Here is a 23,083-nt window from a genome sequence, read left to right as displayed (position 1 = left end):
AACAACCCCATGCAGCGCTACAGGCTTGGGGAAGAGTGGCTGGAAAGCTGCCTGGCAGAAAAGGACCTGGGGGTGCTGGTGGACAGCCGGCTGAACATGAGCCAACAGTGTGCCCAGGTGGCCAAGAAGGCCAACAGCATCCTGGCTTGTATCAGGAATAGTGTGGCCAGCAGGAGCAGGGAGGTGATTGTCCCCCTGTACTCGGCGCTGGTGAGGCTACACCTGGAATCCTGTGTCCAGTTTTGGGCCCCTCAATACAAGAAAGACATTGAGGTGCTGGAGCGTGTTCAGAGAAGGGCAACGAAGCTGGTGAAGGGTCTGGAGCACAGGCCTTATGAGGAGCGGCTGAGGGAACTGGGGTTGTTTAGCCTGGAGAAGAGGAGGCTGAGGGGAGACCTTATCGCTCTCTACAACTACCTGAAAGGAGGTTGTAGTGAGGTGGGTGTTGGTCTCTTCTCCCAAGTATCTAGCAAAAAGACAAGAGGAAATGGGCTCAAGCGACGCCAGGGGAGGTTTAGGTTGGAAATTAGGAAACATTTCTTTACGGAAAGGGTGGTCAAGCATTGGAACAGGCTGCCCAGAGAGGTGGTGGAGTCACCATCCCTGAAGTGTTCAAAAAACTGTAGACATGGTACTTCGGGATGTGGTTTAGCAGGCATGGTGGTGTCAGGTTGATGGTTGGACTGATCTTAGAGGTCCTTTCCAGCCCCGCCAGGGAACGGTGAGAGAGCTTGGACGCTCCTCAGTAAGGAAGGAAAGCAAGGGCCGGCCTATACGGAAGGCCAGCTCCAGCTATGCGCGGCTCGACGGCACAGGGCGGCCCCGCAGCCCCTCCGAGCCGGAGCGGCAGCCGCCGGAAGAATGGGCGGGGGCAAGCCGGGGCCTCCCGCCGGGCCCGGGGCCTGTGGCGGCAGCGGAACGCAGCGGCGGGCGCAGGTTGCGGAGGGCCGGTTTGAGGCGGGCACCGCGCGGCGCGGCGGGCGGCGGCGAGCCGCGGAGCCGGCATGAGGGAGCTGGCGCCCGGCCTGAAGATGGAGTGCGACATCTTGGACGCGCTGGAGGCCTTGGGGTAATCGGGGAGCAGCAGCGGCTCCCCCTTCGCGGGGCGAGGGGCCGAGGGGAGCCCGCCGCCGCGCTACCCGGCCGTGCACGGAGCGGGGCCCCTTCGTCGCGGGCGGGAGGCCGGGCCGGAGGCGGGGAGCGGAGGAGAGGAGAGGAGAGGGGAGGGGAGCGGAGCGGAGCGGAGCGCGGCGCCGGCCGCGGCGGGAAGCCGGGGGGGCGGTGGCGGGATGGGCCCCGCGTTCCGGCGGGTGTCGGGGGAGGCCCGGCGGCGGCCGGGGCTGGGCCTGTTGCCTCCCCCGGGAGCGGGGTCACGGCGTCTGCGTTGCGCTTGCCTTGCTTGTAATGGGGGGAAGACGAGGGAAGCGCGCCTGCTTGGGCGTTTCTTGGGGTTCGGGGGGTTTAGAAGCGGTGATGTTTGGTTATACTGGAGCGACGGCTGGGAGGCCGGGGCAGCCTGGGGGGGCTGCCGGGGGGGGGGGGGCTGGGCAGCACCTCTGCGGGGGAGTCCGGGTCTCCTACCGGCCCAGCTGCCCGCCCGGTTCGTTCATACCTGCCTGCCTCCCGCGAAGGTGCTTCAGATGCAACAGCGCAGAAACAATGTGAAATTTAGTTTAATTTTCAGTTATCTTATTGCCAGTACTCTAGGGCAGTGAGTTGTTAATGTTGGAAGGAAATTTGTTTCACTAAACACTTGAATTAATACTTGAATTCTTGTCTGTTTAGCACATATTGAGACATGAAACTCTGTTTTCACATACACATGTGATACGGGAAAATACCTGGCTCCTGTTTTCTGACAAACCATTTTGTTTATAAATTACCACTCAATTTTTTGGTGTGTTTAAAAAAAAGTCTGAATTATTCCTTGACAAAAGTAACTTACAAAGATTAATTTCTTGGTGTTGGGTTGATGGTTGGACTGATGATCTTAGAAGTCCTTTGTAACCTTAATGATTCTTAGTTTTACTTTCATTATAAATAATCCAGCCACCAAGCCAGGAAACGTGAAATTGCTACTCTACCCTTAATTGGTTTAGTGGTGGACTTGGTAGTGTTAGGTTAATGGTTGGACTGGATGATCTTAAAGGTCTTTTCCAACCTAAACAATTCAATGATTCTACTAACCAGCTTAGAGTAAAATGATTTTAAAATGTGTATATTTTATATTAAACTTGCTTCTTATCACTGATGCTTATCTCTCTGTGCAGGTACACGGGCCCCCTGTTGGAGGAGGAAGCCCTGAACAAAGCAGCAGAAAATGGATTGTCTTCACCAGAATTTTTTGAGCTTTGCGTTTGGTTGGGTTCCCAAATAAAGTCACTTTGTAATATGGAAGAAAGCATCACTTCAACAGATGGTATACGAATTTTAATTTGTTAAAGCAATTTAGTATTTGTTCAGTGGATTTAGACCCAGCTAATAGTGAAATTACAGTGTTGAAGTTTAGAAGATAGCTGAAAGGTAGCCAGACTGAGGCTGATATTTGCATGTGTGTTGCTCTTAGGTTAAGGTCTTGTCTTGTGAAGATTCTTTCAAAAGAAAAAGAAAAGGTGCTTTGGGGTTTTTTTAGATCTACATAAATATAAAAAGTACATTCATAAATCATGTGAGTGGTTGTTATGTGTAATCATATTTTGATGGCTTAAATTCCAGTGCCTGGCATTTTCAGCTAGTTGGCCCAGTGCAGTGTTCCGTTCAGCACTGTGTGTAGATATGTGAGTTGCTCAGCACTACCTGATTCTTTCTGTTGAGTGCTGGAACTTGGACGGCATTTTATATTGTTTATGTTTTCACAAAAGAGTAGTAAAACTAAAAACAGCCACTGAAAATAATGGGCTTGTGACTCTTGTAACTTGTTCATCAGAAAATTAATTACATTGATACACTGTTTTGTGACATAAGCTGTTCACTTCCTAGTGATGTTCATTTGCATTCATGTCTTCAAAGACTGCTGTAGCATCACCTTCTCATCCAAAGCATGAGTACAATTTTGCTGTAGCTGTTAAAAGGCTTGTCTGCTTGTATGTTATCTTTCTTTAAGAAGAAAGAAAATGTTGTTACGGTGGTAAGTAGTAAATCTTTGTCTGGGCTATTGAAACCGGCAATTTAAATCTATAAGTTAAGAAAATGCGATTACAGTTTGATGTTTCTGTAAAAAGCCATTAGCTTTGTATTTATTTATTCCCATAGGTGGTAAAGATATAGAGAGCTTCCAGCTTGAGATTAGTGGCTTTCTGAGAGAAATGGCTTGTCCATATTCATCACTTATATCTGGAGACATCAAGGATAGATTAAGAGAGAAAGAAGATTGTCTTAAACTTCTCTGTAAGTTATAACCATTTTTTTCCATTTACAATACAGTGTTTTATGTGCATGCTTTATCCTTATTGTACAATTTACATTAAATAGTTCTTTATGTGTATTTAAGTATGTGTGTACAATCATTACAACCTAGCTGAGCATGCATCAGCTTGCTTGTGCAGAAGTGGAAAATAGAAATTAGAAAACTATTCTAGTAGTAACTAAAATTTCTTTGTGATGTATGGTTCAACCTACTGAGGCCTCCTGATCCCTCTCTTGATTCAGTTCCAGCTCAGCTGAAACTGAGACCTTGCTTCCAGTGTTTCTGAGAGGTTTCTGGGCAGCTTAAAAGAAAATGCTGTGTGATTTGAAAGTGCTGAAAGCAGAATTGAGAGAAGCAAAGTCTAGATTTAAGCTGGACTTGGACAAAGGAGTAGCAGCAGGAACCAGTGTGAAAATACGAAACTAGCCAAGGAACTAGGGGTCTGGTGGCGGAATTGGGTTAAGCAGTTAAATACAATGTGTAGGCTGAAGGTAGGAAGTTATGTGAGAGTTGGTTCAGATAAAGAATGGGAAACTGATACTGACCTGTCCAGGAGAGAACTGAGAAAGAGTCTCCCTTTTTATCATGGTCTTATTATAAATGTGTATATTGTATATGAGAATGTGGATGCAGAAATATTCAAGTGTCTCTAAAACTGCCATTATGACATTTTTCTCTCTAGTATTTCTAAGTACAGAACTTCAGGCTTTAAAGATACTGCACAGCAAGCAAATGAAAGGCTCTCATTTGGAAAAGCACAATGAAATTTATCAGGAAGTGCAAGCTATTTGCGATGCACTGGGCCTGCCAAACTCCTCGTCTTCTGATATTCCTCCCTTGTTAACCAATGTGGAACAAAAGGTATGGGCTTTTATGTGTTCTCTCTATTGTTAAACTGTAAGTGTTATCTCTGTAAGCATTCATCTCAGAGTTAAGGGCCCAGCAGTCTAATCCATAAAAGCCCTATCTGACAAGCGCAAAGGAATTTTTATTCTGAAAGCCAGCTTAGTGTTTAAATTAAACTGGTTTAGTTATGAGGTGAAGTATTTCAGCATTTCCCTGAGGATGCGATGTACCTGATCAGGCATGCTTTGCCATGCAAATTTAAGGTATGAGTTGAAGTAACATAGTTTTCCTGTTATCCATTCAAATGTGCTGCAGCAAGCAGAAAACTTTGGGTAATAAATGGTTGCGCATTTATGTACCTGTAGTAATTTCTGGGATGTACTTAAATTAAATATCCAAAAGTTAAATTTTTGCTTTTTCATTTATGAATTTCTTAAATTGCGAGTATTGATTTGTTAGTGATGTTTCCTTTGTTGCAGAAGAGGATGAAAATGCCTGAATTACCAATAGCTGGTGAATAAGCCAACTTAAACCTTATTCAACAGGGTAGATTTTTCAGTTGTGTCCCATCAGTTTCTAAATTGTTTCACTGATGTGATCCTTAATCTGACTTCCTCACTGCAGAATGTAAATAGGCTCTTGGGGTGGAATTTATCTTCTCTGTCAGGCAGCTAAAAGTTTTGCTCTTTATTTCTCCCCAGTATTTGGGGAGAGAGTGGGTGACCAATCCCCTTTAAGAATTATGTGAGAGACACATGGAATGAATCTCCCTCTGCTGCTGAGTCTTTGAGTTTAATAATTTGACATGATTATGCTGCTTCTTTTCTTGCTTCTCCGCCTCTTCTCATCAGCCAGCGGGCAGTTGAACATTCGGAGGGTTTGGGGAGAGGGCCTGTTACTTGCTTGGCTTTCTTACATCTGTATGTCTTTAGTGTGACAAGGCAAAACCTTTAGTAGATTCATTTATAAAAAGCAGCATCCAGGTGACAGTGAAAATGCCTATTCCTGCACTATCAACTGTGCTTGATCTAGTTAGTTCTAATGAAATCTTTATATCCAGTCTTTCCATTAAATATTTTTGAAAGGATGAAGAAACAATTCTAGCACTGTTTTCTGAGGATTAAAATATCAGAGTTCCAGCTAATAACTAATTGATTGAAACTTGCCTAGTACTGTTGATCTCCCTCTGTGGGTGTTAACTGTGTTTACATCCATGTTGGTTTGTAGGCTGCAGCCATGGGCAGTGACCTTCCTTGCTTCACTTCTTGGGTACAGATTTAGTTTCATCCCATGTTAAAGGGGTAGGACTCTAGTTCTGCAGTTGCAGCACAGCAAGACCAGAACTGGTGGGCCAGTTCCTTCATGCACACATAGAGAGTCTAGAAAGTTTTCTATGAATTATTAGACTCCTGGTATGCCACCTTTTGCAAAGCCCAAGATTTCCTTTCAGATAGGATCACAAGCTTGGGTTGGTGTGTAGGGTGTTACTGTTCCAGTTTATGTAAACTGTTACAGTTTCATAAGTACTAAAATAAGCAGAATCTTTAAAGCGTGTTATCTTTTTTTTTTTTTTAAATAATACTGCCTGAGCTATTTTCTATTTTGCGATGGTTTTCAGGTCTGTCAGTTCCACAGTGGTTATACCATGTGCACTCCAGAGTGTGGAAGGATGGCAAAACTAGTTCATTCATGTTCTGTGACTCCAAATTAATACTGTAATTTGTTCTCCGCATGTTTTATCCCTTACAAAGAAAGGATTTTTTTCCTACCTCTCAGGAGATTTTGTAGAATTTCTGCTATATGTTTCCTTGTCCTTCATCTCTTACTTTAATACAGGACAGATTCAGAGTTATTTTGATACAGTACAGAGTTAAACACCTACATTTGTAGATGTAGCTGTGTTAGAGTGGTGATACCACCAATTGGAATTTGTTGGCTTTGTAAACATTTTTTTCAAAGTACTTCTTTTAGATTCTCGCAGAAATTCACTTGAAATGATTAATTTCTTTTTCCAAATATTTTGTTGCTTCTGATTTAATTAGGTTCTGTGTAAAATTGCACTGTTGATTTTTAGTATTATACTATATCATTTGTAATACAATCTTACGTACTAATCTAGTATTTTTACTGAATTTACAAATGTATCTGCAGCATTTCAACATGTTTACTCTTTGTCTCTGTCTAGCATCTTCAGCATTGTCAGTAGCTGTGGGAATAGTTCTGAGAATAGTTTGGCTGTGCAGCAGCAATCTACCAAAGGGACAGATCACACATTGTATTTTGGTATGGAATGTTAGAACATTGATTTTTTTTTTTAATAATTTGTCAGTTTATTTAAAAGACTAGTATAAAATCAGGATTGCTTTCTTCATTCAGACTATGAGTTTTACAGTAGCTCAAACTTTGAATATGCAGTCATAGGAAGTACCTTTTAAAGTTGCATCTCCTGTAATAAACTGGGGTAGTGGTTATCAACATACGTAAGAAAATGTGGGAGATGAATTGACACTATTATAGCCTTCCAACACTAAATATATTTTATTTTATTCTATAGCACTGAAAAACTAATAGTAATTTTTTAGGTGTGTTTTTTAAGATGCTCTTCCCTCATGAAGTATATTTACAAAGGGTAACTCTGGGAGGCATTCTGAAATTAGTACCAAAAACCCCATAAATTCTAAACGAACATTGATCAGAGATTCAGAAAAGTTTATGCCGGTGTTGTGCTTTGTAACTCATCCTCACATCTGGCTTTTTTCCAGTCAAGATAGTGTGAATTTCACACCTAATTACAAAGTGACATTCTAATACTGTTTATTTGGAAGACTTCTTAATACGATATTGTTTAAAAGACTTCTAAATTTTTTTTGCCCACATTATTTGTTTTCTACTGTGTGAAAGTAGTCCCGTAATAGTAGAGGATGAAAAGAAAATATAAAGGGTTACCAAAGAAATTAAATCAAAACTAAGCTAAAATAACATCTAAGTGGAGTATGAGGAGAATATATTTAAAAATATTTGGCAATGCTTCCTAGAATTTATTCATATTTAAATTAGTGTGTTACTTTTAACTGTTAGCATTTAATAATTTTACAGACATAGGGGTGCCTGTACATTAAGTATCAATGTAGTTGCGGGAAACAAGATGTAAGAGTAGTCCTGTTCACCAGACATAAAGGTCAAACAAAAATGTCTTTAAAGTTAGATAAATATTGAAATTAAAATGATCTGCAGGTAAATGGAAGAGAGGCAGAGGACAGGTTAAAAATACTCCGTGCTTAACATTTTAGGTGATCTTTCTGCAATTGTGCAGTACACCTTATGACTAATTAAGACAATGTTCCTTCCTTAAAGTGTTGATAGTTTTAACTTAGATTAATAAAATGACAGCTCTCTCCAGGTCAGGTTTTTTCAGAATCTTAGAAACCCTGGAGGTGCATGCATATATGATGTTTATCTGTGCAAATGGTGTTAAACATAAAAATTATTGCTCTATTTTAACAGAGGGTAAAGATAATTAATAAATATATGGAACATGGTAGTGAAATCTGAGCTAAATTTTTTTTTAAAGGAGTATAGACTTAACAGATGAGAAATGTCATGTTCAACACATAAAGATATGCTTTGTTTGGTAACAGTAGAATAACTATATTTTTATACAACAGATTTCAAAGTCAATATTTTTGTCTCAAACAAATCCAATAACTGATTTGTTTTTAAACTGTTTTTAGAGGGTGTGTGAACTTCCAAAGCAATCTCATAAAGATTTAATGTTACCAAAGTCACCGATTACACGGTATGTCTGATAGTCAAATGCATTCGTCTCCATCTAGCTTTTAATTAATTGGCTTGGTTTTTACAGCTGAGTGAGAACTTTAGGATGATTTGGCTGTTACAGTTTGTTTTACATTTCTATGAATATATTTTCACTGCTTTTTTATCTGGGCACTGCTTTTGGTATTGTTCCCACTTACACATACAGACTTCTTTCTGGGTTGTGGTGGTGGTTTTTTTAAACTCCGATTTACCCTTCTTAATCTAGGGCAACTGTGGTGTTCTGCAATGTGGGTTATAGTGTAGCTTCTCATATCAGTTGTATGCTTGTCCTCTGGCAGACAGGTGTATGTCAAAGCTCTTGGGCTCTTAGCCCTGTCATCAGTCAAGGCCAGGTGATGTATTCTGCAACTGTTTACTTCACCATTATAGTTGTAGGATATGTCCTAAGAGTCCTGCTGGTGGGAGTGAGGGAGTAAAGTGGAGATTCAGTAATCTGGGTGTGACGTTACAGTGTGTTGCAAACATGAATGTAGACCAGTTCATTAGTGAAAAGATTCCTCCTTAAATGTTACTTGATTAATAAACCTGTCACTGGATAAAATTGCATAGGTATTCTCTTTAACTTGGAAAGGAAAGGTTGCAGAAATTTGGGGGCAGTTTCCCAGTCAATAAAGGATTGTTTTACTTAGCTGCTCTTGTTTCTTCTGGTTCTAATTTTCACTGATTCTCTTCTTTAATTGTTCTCTCTGAACTTCCTTTCATTTTTCAGTTTATGGCAATCAGGAGTATGCAGTGCTGGGTTAGGTCTTTTAATTGTGATTGACTTGTGATGGCAGAATGTATGGTTTTTGTATGTGGGCCACAGTGTTGTGTTTACCTCTTAGCTGCCCTTGCAGCTGCAAACTTGCAGTAATTCTAATCTCTAGGTAGTATTCAGCATCACTCGTTTCCAGATTTTCTTTCACTCTATAGCTATACAGTACACTGAGGATTTGTTTTGGTTTTGTTGCGTTGTTTTTTTCCAGCAGCCACTCATTTTGATAGGCTCTCTTCCTTTCAACTCATTAGAACCTTTGAGGTTGTATTTCTGACCTTAATGGTATATAGATAGACACCTCTTGCCTAATGGAATTTTTAATTCATCTACCGTTTATTCCTTCTTCTATACTAATTACTGATTTCTTCATCTCTTGCTGTCATGCTGATCTTAGTATATTGTTGATTATTAACTTTAGGTTTTGACATTTGTTTAAACTTGAGTGTAGTTTGTGGTTACGTACATTTGAATTTTGAAGTAGATTATGAGAGACATCATGTGCATGCTTCACTAACATCAAAACAAGTTGGCTACATTTAGAAAACAGACAAATCGGACAACCCCATGAGGGCTTTTTGTAAAGAAAATAAAGACTGCAAAGAAGCAAGAATTAGCAGAGAAAGAGGAGTGTAGGGATAAGTAGGGTACATGGGACTGAACTTCACCCCTTATTGTAACCTATTTTTTTATATGGATGGAATATAATAGCAGGGAATATTACAGTAACTAGACGGCCACTTTTCAGATACTACTAGTCAGTCTTTTCTGCTGGAGTCAAAACACTGTTTTCCTATAATTTGCTCACTGCACAATATTTTTTACTTCAGACTTTCGCTGGGGTTATTGTGTTTTTAATTTGCCACGGTGCTGCCCAAAAGTGATGTAAAAAGAAAAAATACACACCTTGGTTTTCACACAGAATTTGAGATCAGATTCTTTCCTTGATATATGCAAAAAAAGGAAAAGGAGATAATTACAAAAACACTGAAATATGAGAGTTGATTTGTCAAGTATTCCTTCTCGAGTAGCTTTCTTTAATCAATTAACTAGGTGCTCTAGAATTTGATTTCTGTCTCCTAGAGTTTTTTTTTATAGTGATCACTGGAGATGATATTTCTGTAATATGTAGAGCTCAAAACTCTGACAAGATGAACTAAGATAATACTGGTAGAGTGAGCTTTGAACCATACCTTTATGATAAATTTAATGTAAATGCCTGTGTGCCTACACGAAGTGTTATAAGCCTTGCAAATGTACCTAATGGCTGTTCTCAGCTACAGCTTTTACCGTAGATCATGCACTACCTTAATTCTTCCTTGTGAAATGTAAAAGAAAATTAACTCTAGTTTTAGTCTTGTTTGACTTGGTTCCCTGTAATTATTTACAAAAGCAAATGAAGATGTAGTTCTCCCCATCAGACTGCATGCAAAACATGCAGGAACTATGCATGCAGTCTACTCCAGCTGAAAAATCACTTGTCTGGAAAGTTATGTACGAGTGTTGTGGGCGTTCATGGCAATGGTTTTAAAAGAGCTGTGCCAAAGGAAGTTCCTTCAAGAAGAGGACGTAGAGGTTTCTTGTAATGAGAAAGGAGAATGCAGTGGAGTTTGGAAGGCAGAAAGAGAGAGCATACTTCATCCCCGATTATTGAGGGCAGAAACTAACAGAAGAAGTATAAGCTAGGCTGACTTGGAGCAAATGCAAGTGTCTTAAACATAATGTTAAATGGAGCCAATTATAAGATTAGAAGAAAATTAATGAGAGAGAATGACCGCATACCTGTCGTATCTTCTGCCTGTCTTACTAGCACCCATCACCAGATTTTTGTACCTAAGTCTAGCATTTGGCAACAGAACTCCTAGCTTCTGATTGTTACGTTTCCTTAGTTGTAGTTACAACACTTAGTAATAAGTGAAATCAGTAATTTAACTAGTTCTGCTGCCTGTATGCAATTGATAAATTTGCCATATAGATATTGTTCTATTATATTTGGGAGGAGGAGTGGTGTGCCGTTAAATACTCTTGTACAGAGGTTGGTCAGTGTAGTGAAAGTATTCAGGAAATCTTTTTGTAATGGATGATAAGCCAGAAGTGTACCTGTTTCTTTGAGTCTGCTAAAACAAATGTGCTATATTTGATCTTACGAGTAGCAAATTGTGATTGCAGCAACTTGTGCTGAAATAAATGTAAATATCAGTTGTGTTCTGAGAAGAAGTATGTGTTTCATTTCAGATAAAGGACGTTCTCTCAAAAGTTCAAAATAACCACGTGGGGAAGTCACTGCTAACAAAACCTCTGAATTCTGACCAAGTGGTAAAAAAAGTCTCTCATTTCTTTTCTTTATTTAACAGAATGGTCAAAATTAATGCATACGGCTTCATCTAACTTTGTCCATTTTACAGTCACAGTTCTATTGCTAAATATTTATACTAAAATTCAATTGCTAAATATTAACAATGCTAATCAGATACTTCCAGAATTGATGTTATAAAACAGATTGTGTGTTCATTCATCCATGTATTAACTTTCAAAGTATTTTGTATGTACATACTACTGTAGCACTACACAGATGCATCCCTAATTTTATGTAGTTTATGGTTGTCACCTGGGGATAGGCATCTTAGCTGCTGAATGGGGTTGACTTTAAATTGACTTGTATAATTTTATGGATTTGGATGTTTGGGGTTTTTTTATTGTAACACTGCAGGAAAGATTGGAAAAAATCAACGATGCTCTTCGCAGTGAGTACGAGTGTCGCCGACGTATGTTAATGAAGAGGCTAGATGTAACAGTACAGTCTTTTGGCTGGTCTGATAGAGCAAAGGTAAGCTTGCTGTATTTTTTGCTTCCTGTAGGTGGGAGTCTACTACAATTCCCCAGGTCTTGCTACCAAATATTGTACATACCATGTAAATAGACTTCCGTTACTGTTGTCTCCTTTCCAACCAGTTTCTCATTCTGGGTTGTAACATCCAAATCCTAGATATTGAAGAAGTGGAAGGATTTGACCAGATGGCACAGTCCATCCTTTGTGACTGTTTGTGACTTCTCAATTATAATTCTAGCATCCTCTGTTGGGGTTTCTCACTTTAATAAGTTCACATCTCCCCTTTTTCTTTCCCATGTCCACCCCCCTCCAGTCAAGTAAAGTAGGAAGGAACCTCAGATTTTTCATGCAGATGCAAGAGGAAGACAAACACTGGGCCTTAACATAGATTGGGTGCAAAGAGTGACTGCCCATAAAGTCAGTGAGATTACAGTGACTGCTACCTATCTTGGATTCAAAGCTACTGAATCAACAGATGGTCAGTTGAACAGGTTATTTGAATAGCAGCTTGTATGAGAAGAGCACACAATTACTTGTAATGCTTCAGATGGCTAAAAATTCCAAACCACTGCTGGATTTTCTCTGCTGGTATAATTTTAATTGTGATCATTTCATTTGTATTATTTCCTAGCGCTCTGTATATTAAAAAATAGTCATGATTTAACCAGTCTGATATTTTTGAGCTAGAAATATATATTGTTTCTGTCCAAGAGAGCAGGGAGGTAAGATACAAAAAGTTTGTAATTTGATGAATATACATGTGGGAAGCTGGAGGCAGATGTTTTTGCTCATGAGCTGCAGGATCAACTTTCCTTCCAAAGGTTTGTGTAGAAAGCTTAACATTGATAAGTCTTAAGACTTCAAAAGCTTACTGAAAGTATAGATTGATACAAGTCTTTCTGGTGTCACAATTTGTCATTGACACACACAGGCAGAATCGGTTTCATGAAGCTCACTAAGTATCACTGGAAGACGTGAGTCTAGATGCTGCTGTGCTGCTTTGGAATGGCTCACCATTTAATTTCGGCAGGGATTGGGAATGCTTTTGTGCTGCAGGAAAGGCAAAGGAGGGCATTTAGCTCACAGAATCCAGGAGATGTCCCTTCGTGTATTAACTTCTTTATAGCTGTACCAGTGTAACTATGTATTTTCAAATTCAAAGTATACTTCTAAAATGTAGTTGACGTTAACTGATGACTAACTTAGACTAAAATTCTAAGTTATGTGATATTCCATTCAAACAACGTGAAAAACAATGAATACACTTTCACAATAGAACAATAAAATGATTTTTAATGATGATAAATTAGTAAGATGATTCATTTTCCTGTCTTGTAAAGACCGTTGATGTGACGTAGTATGAGGTACAGAAATAACCACGATACATATTAATTCAAAATTACATATGACTTTTAATCTTTTTTTCTTTGTTTATCTTGTAGAAATATTTGTTTATAACATCTCCAAGAAGGTTTTGGGGATTGAAAATGTTTTGGCATTGAGAATTTAGATTCTTTATTTTATTAAGCCAAGAGGAAAATTTTTGTACTTTTTTAATTTATTTGTTAGCTTGCCTTTTTTTCCCCACCATTAAATAGACATTGATACCTTTCTCTGCTTTTGATGGTGTGGCATTTTTTGTGTGGTGGTTTTTTTGTTGTTTTTGTTTGGTTGTTTTTTTTTTTTTAACTTGTTCAGTCCCCAAGAGGGGTAAGGTTCCAGACTGAAATGGATCCATAAATGGTGTAGTAATTGCCTGGCAAAACAGTCATGTAAAGGAACAGCACCTGTTGTCTGGTCCATCCAAGATCAAATTTTTTTTTACTCTGAAGATCATTCTAGATGTTCCCAGAAAGTGTATTTATTTTTCCTTTTGTTAAACAAATGAAACATCGAATGTGCTTGGAAAAAAATCTTATTTTCTCTCCTTCTCAGTCTCACTTTTTCATGGCTTGCACAAGTGTGTTGCTGCATTGATATTTCATGCCCCCCTTGTGCCCCCCCCCCCCAAAATTGGCCTTACTTTGAAGCTGCTCTGTTTCCATCGTGTTTAGAAGTGATCTGTTAAACATGGCTATGTAAAGCTCTTCAGAGAGCAGTTTGGACTCTTAAATTTTAGTCTTTAGATATGTTGGAAAATGTCAAAGAATCTGTTTGATGCCAGTGGATAGGAGAGTTTTGTAATCGTGCTAAGTTTCAGCATCAATTAAACAAAATCAGCATTTTTTTGTACCATAGCTCCATCAGTGTGAAGAGAATTGGTAACAACTGGCACTATATTTTTGTAAGGTAACCTAGATTTTCAGACATTACACCCTGTGTTCAAATTGAAACTTACTGAGACCAAATACATGGCTTACAGTAAGTGTGTTTGTGTGTTTTATGCCTAGCAAGTAATTTGTGTTTGATTTTATCATTTAGGTAAAAACAGATGACATAGCACGAATTTATCAGCCTAAGCGCTATGCATTATCTCCAAAGTCAACTATTACTTTAGCTCACCTTCTTGCTGCTCGGGAAGATTTGTCAAAGATCATAAGAACAAGTAGTGGATCAACACGGGAAAATACAGTCTGTGCGATCAACAAGGTATACTTTTTTCTTTCTGGAATTGGTAAAAGGACATGGGAGTTTACAGACCTATCAAAAGTAGTTCTGGAATTACACTCTTTGCCTAATATTTTAATTTCTTTTTGCAAGATACCTGGTGCTTTAAGAAAGGAAGGTTTGCAGCATTCCAGTAAACATTGCAGCAACTTCTTTTTTTATCTTATTATGCAGTCAGTCATGCAACAGGATGAAACAGTCTAGATGAGAAGGAACAGCGGTGGAAGGGTGTATGTGTGCGCGTGTGTGTGTAAATGACCTCTTGAGTTTAGTGGAACTGCACACCGCAGTTAAGGATGGTGTAAGTCTTTCTGGTATCAGTTCCTGGGCTACCTGTTGGCCAGGATTATGTTGTTCAGTTCGTAAACCAGCATCTTTAGTTTATCATCATACTATAAATCACAAAAGTTTTTGTGGAAGTGTCATTTTGCTGCAAAGTAAAATTACTTGGTTTGGCTACAGTAATAAATCAACATTGTACTGCTTTCTTGTGTATGATAAAAGCTGAAGCTTGCAAGTAATGACATTAGTTTCACCATTCAAATGGTGATTAAGCCTGTTTCTATTAATCCTTTATTTACAGATTTTTTCTGAAGTTTTGTGCCTCATTTAGATACCCTTTAATATGTTTTGATCCCAAAGATTCTGAAATTTCTTAATTATTGTAGTATCTCAGAAAGTTTTTCTTCTTGAGAGGACTTTAATTGGGACTGGCCAGAGTATGTTAACATTCATCACACAGAATGTTTAGGAAGTACAAAAACAACATTAAAAGACCTACTTGAATACCTCTTTGTTCTTCAATTTAATGTTTTGTGTAACTTTTTCCAGTACAGTCTCCCTTTTTGTAAACTGAGTAATATTCACCAAAGTCAAGATCCCTTTTTTTTTTCTTTTCTTGAAAGTGCCCCTGCAGCATGTTATGTATTTTGTCCGTTCCAGCTCTCTACTGAGTGTCAATAATTTCTAATCTAAAGCAAACTGGCGTTCCTTTTAGAGTTGCACATCAGTTTGCCAGTGTATAAAAAACATACACCAGATGATTAGGTTTGAACTTGAACTTTGAAATTTAAGTAGAAGAGCTGCATCATAAGGAGTCTTTTCTATATGAATATATGTTTATATATTTGCATATATTGTATGAGTTATGTATGTTGCTTATTGTAATCCTAATACTTCACATGCATGTAGTTTTCTTCATAAAGATTTCATAAAAGTAATATGAGCTATCTAGCTGCAGTTATTTCAGTTTTACAGGTGGGAAATATGATCACTTTCAGAGTTCTGTTGTGTCGTGTCAAGTTACAAGGACAGGAAATAGGGATTCTGCTGTTAAGCTCCACACTGAGGGGACCATATTTCCTGTAAAGAGCAGACAGCATGTCTTTGTCCATAGGAGAAGAACTCTGTGTCCCTTCAAGTTGTTATTACTAATTTTTTTAAACTAAAAATGACCTATTTTTCCATATAGGTTCTGATGGGGAGAGTGCCTGACCGTGGAGGCAGACCAACAGAGATTGAACCACCTCCTCCCGAAATGCCTCCTTGGCAAAAAAGACAAGAAGGTGGTGGAAGAGGCGGCTGGGGAGGTGGTGGTGGTGGTGGAAGGGGCAACTGGGGGGGTGGAGGGGGTAGAGGAGGAGGAGGTGGTGGTGGTGGTTTTGGAGGTGGGGGTTTCAGAGGTGGTGGAAGAGGAGGAGGTGGCTTCCAAGGTGGCAGGGGAGATTATGGTGGCAGGGGAGGTTATGGTGGCAGGGGGGGCTATGGTGATCCTTATGGTGGAAGAGGAGGGGGAGGATACCGAAGATACTGACATACTGTAAATATTAACAGAGTAACTGGCAAAATATAGTGGTGGTGTTTACTGACATCAGGAATTTAGGTATGTTAACTTGGGTTTAGGTTAGTGTTAAGTATGACCGTATGAATCAATGCATTAGACCAACTGATGTTGTCACTGAATTCTTTTAGTTAACAGAACTTTTGTACTAAAATGTGATGACTAAAGTCCTTGTTTTTCGTACTGCTCATATGGTGGTTTTTTAATATGTCATTTTATTTAAAATAAGCCTCAGAAAACTGAATAAAACCCTTTCTAAAGAAACAAAAAAATATATTATTTAACGTTCAGGCCTCTCTAATTATTGCATGTTGCATGTCCACTCCCCTGCTCCAAAATGCTGTGTAGAAAAAACAAAATAGGCCTAAGAAGCAGATGGAAACACTTTTAAAAGACTCTAGAATGCTGCTTTCAGGCTTTTTCTCTTCATCTAGTTTTCATGTGGGACGTGTAAACGAATTTTAATGTCAGATGTTAAAGTCCTTAAGGCTTTGGTCAAAATTATTCAATTAGGTTTCTTATTCTTCCAGAACATCACATAAAAGTAACATTCTGAATTAATACTCCACAGAAACTAATAGAATCAGGTTGTTTTGTGTGTTCATAAATATATCGGAGATATTTGAAGGTCAGAGTGTGTACCATAAACTCAGAATCGTGGTGAGTTTTGGTAGTGTCTATCTTCATTTTACCTGTTTTCCATTTTATTGATGTTTCATAGAAATATTTTAAGATCAGATTGGGCAGGAAACTTCTGCAGCCATCATGTTTGGTAAGAGTTCATTTAGATATTCCTTCTGAATCAGCCTTGAGACATAAAGGTTGAGTAAGCTGAGCTTCTTGAGAAAGAACATACCACTTCTTCCCCCCCTCCCCCTTTTTTTTTTTCTTCCCCTGCCTGCTCTGTGTTTGGGAATTGCCACCTGCCCAGCTAGTAGGACATCTCATACAGCAGTTGCCCTTCCTCAGTGACTTCTCTCTCTCCTACTCTGCCAACCAGTCGGTCTGATAACCTAAAAGAAAATCCATCTTGATGTGGTATGGGTGCCGCCTTCACAGACAGTGTTGCTCTAGAAGGAGGAGTTAGCTTTCATACAATTCTGGCTGTAAATACATGTAGACAAGAATTAAATTTAGAGCTGTCAGTTAAAGACGACAGTTTCTGTTGTCCAGCGTCTTTTATATCTCGTCCCCTGCTGTGAGGCCACTCCTAAGTACAGAGGTGGAAAAGGGAGATGATGCCCAAGTATATATTCATGACAGTATTTATCAGGACCAGGTTACTACAGAGAGATTTGGGAAGGCATCTGATAAACCTGGGGTTGTCTGTTGATTGCATAGCACAGAAACCTTGAAGCACTTTAATTTGAGTATGTAGCTGTAGGCTTAGCTGCAGGTTGAACTTTAGGATTTGATTTTGGTTTTATGTTCCACAGCTATGAGTTCTTTCTGCACAAATTTCCTATAGGTGTCCATATCTGGTATGCTTTAAAGATGTTATTTTGCCTTCAAGAACATGTGCATCATGTCCTGTTTCATAGGCAGCTTTATGCATTAATCTAAAGCTCTGTTGAAAATCAAATTATTAACTCTTTCAAAAGCCTGTGTCAGATTTTGTTAATTAGCCATCACCAACCTTTTAATTTGAAGTTTTTGTGGATTAAAATTTCAAAAGTTTCTCTCCTGTTATTTCCTCTCTGATCATAGTCTGCTTGAGAATGCTGCTTGCGATGTGATAGATACAGCCTTACCCATACTTTAGAGTCCCAGCAGGTGCCTAACAAAAAAGGGCAGGAGTTTTCCGTGCTTGAACATGTTAGCTTGGATGTGAACTCTTAAAATAATGGCTTAACTTCACCCAACTGCTAGTAATATAGTTCCTTTGCCAGTTTTTTTCTCTACAGTCCTTTCTGGCCTAAGCTGTTGTCAGCCTCTGCAGCCATTATGGAGAGGCCCTCATGGGTCCCGTGGGAGCTTAGTACTGGTTTTGTTGCTTTTGAGCTTGTTTTTTTGCATAATGCTTTGGAATAGCTCACAAACTGATGACATATCAAGTGAGACTGCTGGCCTCAGAGGTGAAGTGTTGGTCAGCAAAGGAGAAAATGGAGAGAATAGTTTTTAACAACCAAAGCCTTAATATAAAATTCTGTTTGCTCATCCCAATGTTATTTTTTGCTACCAGTAATTCCCAAACAGCAGTCTAGCATTTAGCTTCACCAAGTAAATACGCTAGGAAAATCAAATGGCTTATCTATGCATAAAGATTTCATCAGTCTTAAGATGTGAAGTTGCACTGGTTTAGTTGAACTGTTGTAACTGTGTATGTGGATCCATCTCACTGCTTTTACACTCATCAGTTTATGCTGTTTGTAGCAGGCAGGACAGTTCTCAATGAAGTAAACCATCAAGTGAACCAGCTATGTGCCCACATGTAATTCTAACAGTTAAATTATTTCAATATAATATTTCAGTTATACTTACGTAGACCATGTAAAAGATGGAAATTTCAGTAGGTTGGACATTTTGGGTTTTAATCTGGCCATTTCAGTTTTTCTTAAATAATTAAAAAATGTGAAACCAGTAGTTGAAAACAAAAGTAAGCACCACCACATTTCATAGAGGTATCCTTTTCTGTCCTCTGTTGTCTGTTGCTTTTAATTTATCAAAAGATGCAATAATACCATGAAAATAATTGATTTAAACCTCTTTCAAATTTTGTATGTTTGTCTTGAAAAAAAGTATTTTCAAAAATTCTGTTGTAAGTAAAAGATTTTCATATATATGTTTGTGAGCATTTTGTGTTTATTCACACTTGTTTTGTTTGATAAAGAATTGAAAAATAGGTTGGGGTTTTTTTCAGGATTTGAGAGAGACACTTTTGTTAACAGCTGTAAACACTGAGGAATAAAGTGCTGTATTTGAAGTTATTTGCATCACTTGTGTAGTGTGATTTGGATCCACTATCATATGTTCCTTCTGTGTAAGGAAGAATTCCTGCTGGTGATTTACATTAGTGATGGAACTTACTTTTTTGGTAATGAAAAAATAACAGATATATTTTGTCCAAAATGGAGAAGGCTGTAGATAACAATACAGGAAAATTTCAACAGACAGGGCATGTCACAAATACATCCCTACTACATTGTCTGGGATTACTAAGGAATTTCAGTTAAATTTTATTTTCATTAAAAAAAAAAAAAAAAGAAAAAAGATTTAAAAATTACATAGGTCTGTATGATCATTACTTTTGTCTTTGAATGTTCATTACCTCATATAAAAACATACTTGGGATAAGGTATTTTGAGGTTTCCTACAAGGTAAAGAATAGCAAGCCCTTAGGGTGCTACAGTGCTCCTGTGTAATAGCCAGCATTAGCAGCCACTACAGAAGCCTTGTCTGAATTGGGCTGTCATGCTGTGAAATCTTTTCAGAATTAGCATGCTTAAAAGCGAGAGATTGTGCTAATGAAGAACTGTGCTTTGTAGTACTTGGAATAGTGAGTAGCAAAACAGTGTAGTGTCAACCACTAAAATACTGAAAGAATAATCTGCAAGTACCTAGCTTCCTAAGTTTTCTCAGGCAACGTTCCAAGGCTCACGGAAGGCGAAGCTAGACTGGGGACTCTGGTATGAGGTTAATCCTGCAGAATTGTCGTGGGTGACAGTCAAGGAAGATGAATATAGGTTGTTTAGATTTCTTTGAGATACAAACTCAGAGCCATGAAGTGCAATTTTAATATTTTTCTATTATAAATATTAAACCAAAATTTTACCATTTATATAAAATATTTACAATCTTCTTTTTTACACTTTTTCAATCTTCTCAAACAGCATTAAAACAAAAAACTTTCAAGTTGCCATACAGATCAGTTACAACAAAATAACAGATTGCTACTGTAACAAAAACGTATTTCCAAAAACATACACAAGCTATTTTAAAGGCAGTTATGTTTAATCTGAATATGAACAGTAGCCCTGCCTCATTAATTGTGGTATTACTCAATCTGTTTACTTTTATCTTTAAATGATCAGAATTTACACTTAAAAAATAAGCAGTAGGGGGGAGGGGCACTTGTTTTTCCTTCTTTCCTGTATGTACATGAAACACAGCTGAGCCTGGAGAAGGAATAAAGGTGATTGCTTTGCATTTGAATTAGCCATGACAAGCTAAATGTCAATATCAGTGTTTGCTAACATGACTTTTAAACAGCACTTAATACCTTAATTTTATCTTTTTTCCTAGCGTAAGACAGCTTGAAGATGAATACAGATGTCATTTTTGCTCAGTAGCTTTGTCAGTTTCGGCAGTATCCCTGTAGTCAGCTTCTGCTTTCAGTCTTTCGTGCAGCAAAACGGAAGTCCCAAAAGAAATAAGGAGGGACTACCACCATAAAAAAAGGAGAGAAAAAAACAAAAAGAGAAAACTGTAAGGGGCTTTGGGCAAACAGAGAACCTGAAGGTACTTTAAGAGCTCTGAAATTCTCCAGGTATCAACTGATTTCTTTGAAGCAGGAAGTTTTCAGCATACATGAAGGACCGCATACTTGTTCTGTAAGACATTCCTGCAGACAGTTCTCTTAAGTCATTCAGATTGTTTGTAGGGACAAGAAGACAACACAGAGAAACGTTAAGTTAGCATTTAAGACTCTACAAATCTGTGGTCATAACTCAGTTCTGAGTATGAAGTACTCAACCTAGGAACGCAGTAGCCTTTGGGCCAACTGCCGATCTTAGGGAATCTTCTTTTTAAATAAAGTTTCTTTTTAAATAAGAGTTTGTTCATGATCTCTACCCCCTGGTGTAGACAAAGTATATGCATACACACAAATTCTATTAGAATCCAGAGTTTAGACCACAAGCAAGCAGTTATCTTTGCTGCAAAAGATTGATGAGTCTTAGCTGCTCTTCTGGGGTATTTTTGAAATATGTGAAAATATATTCAACTTGTATCTTGTTTATTTTAATTGTTGCAGAAACAGACTTTTATTTGCTAAATGCCTATTAGAATATGCCATGCTGTAGTTCCCTGAATAGCGAAAATCAAGAGGCTTACAGAAAATGGGCAAAGCAAGTTTTGCAGACATGACCTGAAAGCCATTCTGATTGCTTCATTGATCAAAGTGCAATTCCATGTTAATTGTTAATAATTCGGGTTTAGTGTATGAGGAAAAAAACCTGCACAATCTTCACAGCTGCTGGGTTTTGTCCTATGCATTTCAGTTATTTACAGTAAGGTAACAGAAATTCTACTACTACTATTTCCATCCATTTTTTTTTTACTTGTACATGGACATGCAAGCACAATCCAAGTTCAAAACAAGAATTTAGAATCACTAAACTGGCAAGTAGTTTCAAATGGACTTTTTTTATAAATAAAGCATTCATATACTTGATAATGACTGTAAATTGTGGATGGAATGTACATTTATACCACTCTGAACACAAAGCACACATGCTATTGTAATAGGTTGACTAAATTTCAGTCTATAGTGGACTTGTAACTTACAAGTTTTGAGGAGCATTAAGTGGACTTTGTAGATAAATATATCAAAGTCATCAGTTTCTGATGTTTAAATGTGTGATGACAAATCCCTGTTTGATAAATGCAAGCAAGCTTTATACAACTGTAAGTGTACAGATTCTCTTGGAATGCAAATGCAATTTTAAAATTGGCTATTCTGACAAATCTGTCAGTAACTTGAAAGACTTTTCTTGTCTCTTAACAATATGTACACTTTGTAGCTTTAAGCAAATTGTTACTTCCCTAGCACCTTTTACTATACAAAATTTACACACATAAGAGCACACTCATCTTGACGCCTTACCTAAAGTGCATGTGAAATCTAGGCGAGAGAAAATGGAGAAACCTTAGTTAGAACCAGAAGATGTTAGGAGCTCTGGAATACAGTAACTGTTGCACTGGGATTACTGTACAGTTTCCTTCACAATACAGCCCTCGAGGGTCTACTCAACAATGGCGTCCACTTTGACATGAGAGAAGAATAATCAACCTTGTCCCATATCTACCATATGTGGACAACAAGTTATCTCTTAAGCCAAATAAGTAGGGCTAAGTGTTCCAGGCTGTGGCATGGAACACAAAAATGAAAGCAGTATTCAGTGTAAACTCTCTATAGTCTCGTCTGTTTTACCTTAACAAAGGTAAGCATTTGAGCAGCAGGAATTCTAAAGCTCTGAAAGAGGTTTAAAAAAATTGTCAGTTTATCTTAAAGTCTAGGAATCAAATAATCAAATATCATTAGCTTAACTACTTATTTTAATATTCTTGTTAAACTTTGGAAATAAAGATGACAGTTCGTAATTTTAATTGATTTCAGCCACAATGAGAACGAACTGTTTCTCTTAATGGAATATTTCTACAGTTTTACCTAAATACTCAGCTTTATCGAACATTTGGTTCTACAAACCTGAATTTGGGCCAATCTGAGGTGACGCAGTCTTACGAATAGCTACTTTGTCAGAACACTTGTAGAGTAAGGTGTGTTGCTGGCAGCCAAGTCGCTGGGGAATCCACATGGTCTTCATCGTGAACAGAAACTTCAGCAACAATGTCACTTCTTATAAAAGTAAACCCAGAAGATACTATTTCCATTGCACAGGTAATGCTAAATTACCTTAAAGAGTCAAAGGAATGGATTTATACATTTGGGAGTGTACATTTAATACGGAAATGTGTTGAGTAAAGAGTACCATCCTTCAGACTGACTCTCCAGTTCACTTGGTAAAGCAGCTTTGTCACAACCCCTCCTTCAGTCTTACATTCTTCCACAGGAGATTTCCTCTCGTGTCTACTAGGAGCAGTCTCTGTGTTGTAGGTTGTTGACTACATGGTTTCTTCTCTGGATTGTGAGAGATTCAATTCTTTTATGTGCCTGTTCCAGTTGGATCTTTAAACCTTCATTGTCTGCCTTTAGAATATTTATTTCCTAAACGAACAAACAAA

The 23,083-nt window shown here is 38.3% G+C and overlaps 2 protein-coding genes across 3 annotated transcripts in view; one reads left to right on the top strand and one right to left on the bottom strand.

Annotated features, from left to right (window-relative positions):
- The first annotated feature begins 1,004 nt into the window (after positions 1-1,004).
- Positions 1,005-18,296, top strand: FAM98B (family with sequence similarity 98 member B). 2 transcript variants are annotated; one of them, XM_075712139.1, is made up of 8 exons: positions 1,005-1,069; positions 2,271-2,419; positions 3,262-3,387; positions 4,089-4,267; positions 11,079-11,159; positions 11,554-11,670; positions 14,095-14,262; positions 15,752-18,296. In XM_075712139.1, exons 1-8 carry the CDS (start codon positions 1,005-1,007, stop codon positions 16,091-16,093), a joined length of 1,227 nt encoding a protein of 408 aa, XP_075568254.1. In that variant the 3' UTR covers positions 16,094-18,296. The 2 variants fall into 2 exon arrangements, with proteins under 2 accessions (XP_075568254.1, XP_075568253.1); XM_075712138.1 differs by having other exon boundaries at positions 3,253-3,387.
- Positions 18,297-22,663: 4,367 nt separating this feature from the next.
- The window catches only part of RASGRP1 (RAS guanyl releasing protein 1), a 40,094-nt gene continuing 39,674 nt past the window's right edge, over positions 22,664-23,083 (bottom strand). The window contains exon 17 of the mRNA XM_075711835.1: positions 22,664-23,066. Within this exon, the coding sequence (XP_075567950.1) occupies positions 22,932-23,066 (135 nt within the window). The 3' untranslated portion in view covers positions 22,664-22,931. The remainder of the gene's footprint in view (positions 23,067-23,083) is intronic.

Source organism: Pelecanus crispus, chromosome 6 (genome assembly GCF_030463565.1).
Source record: "Pelecanus crispus isolate bPelCri1 chromosome 6, bPelCri1.pri, whole genome shotgun sequence".
Classification (NCBI taxonomy): Eukaryota; Metazoa; Chordata; class Aves; order Pelecaniformes; family Pelecanidae; genus Pelecanus; species Pelecanus crispus.
Note: the sequence above shows the minus strand (reverse complement) of the source record. Positions and strands in the feature narration are given on the sequence as shown.

Bases quoted from the DNA above. Each gene is read 5' to 3' on its own strand.
- FAM98B (XM_075712138.1), top strand. From the start codon at position 1,005: ATGAGGGAGCTGGCGCCCGGCCTGAAGATGGAGTGCGACATCTTGGAC. The intron at 4,268-11,078 runs GTATGGGCTTTT...GTTTCATTTCAG, and splicing joins TAACCAATGTGGAACAAAAG to ATAAAGGACGTTCTCTCAAA. The intron at 11,671-14,094 runs GTAAGCTTGCTG...TTTATCATTTAG, and splicing joins GCTGGTCTGATAGAGCAAAG to GTAAAAACAGATGACATAGC.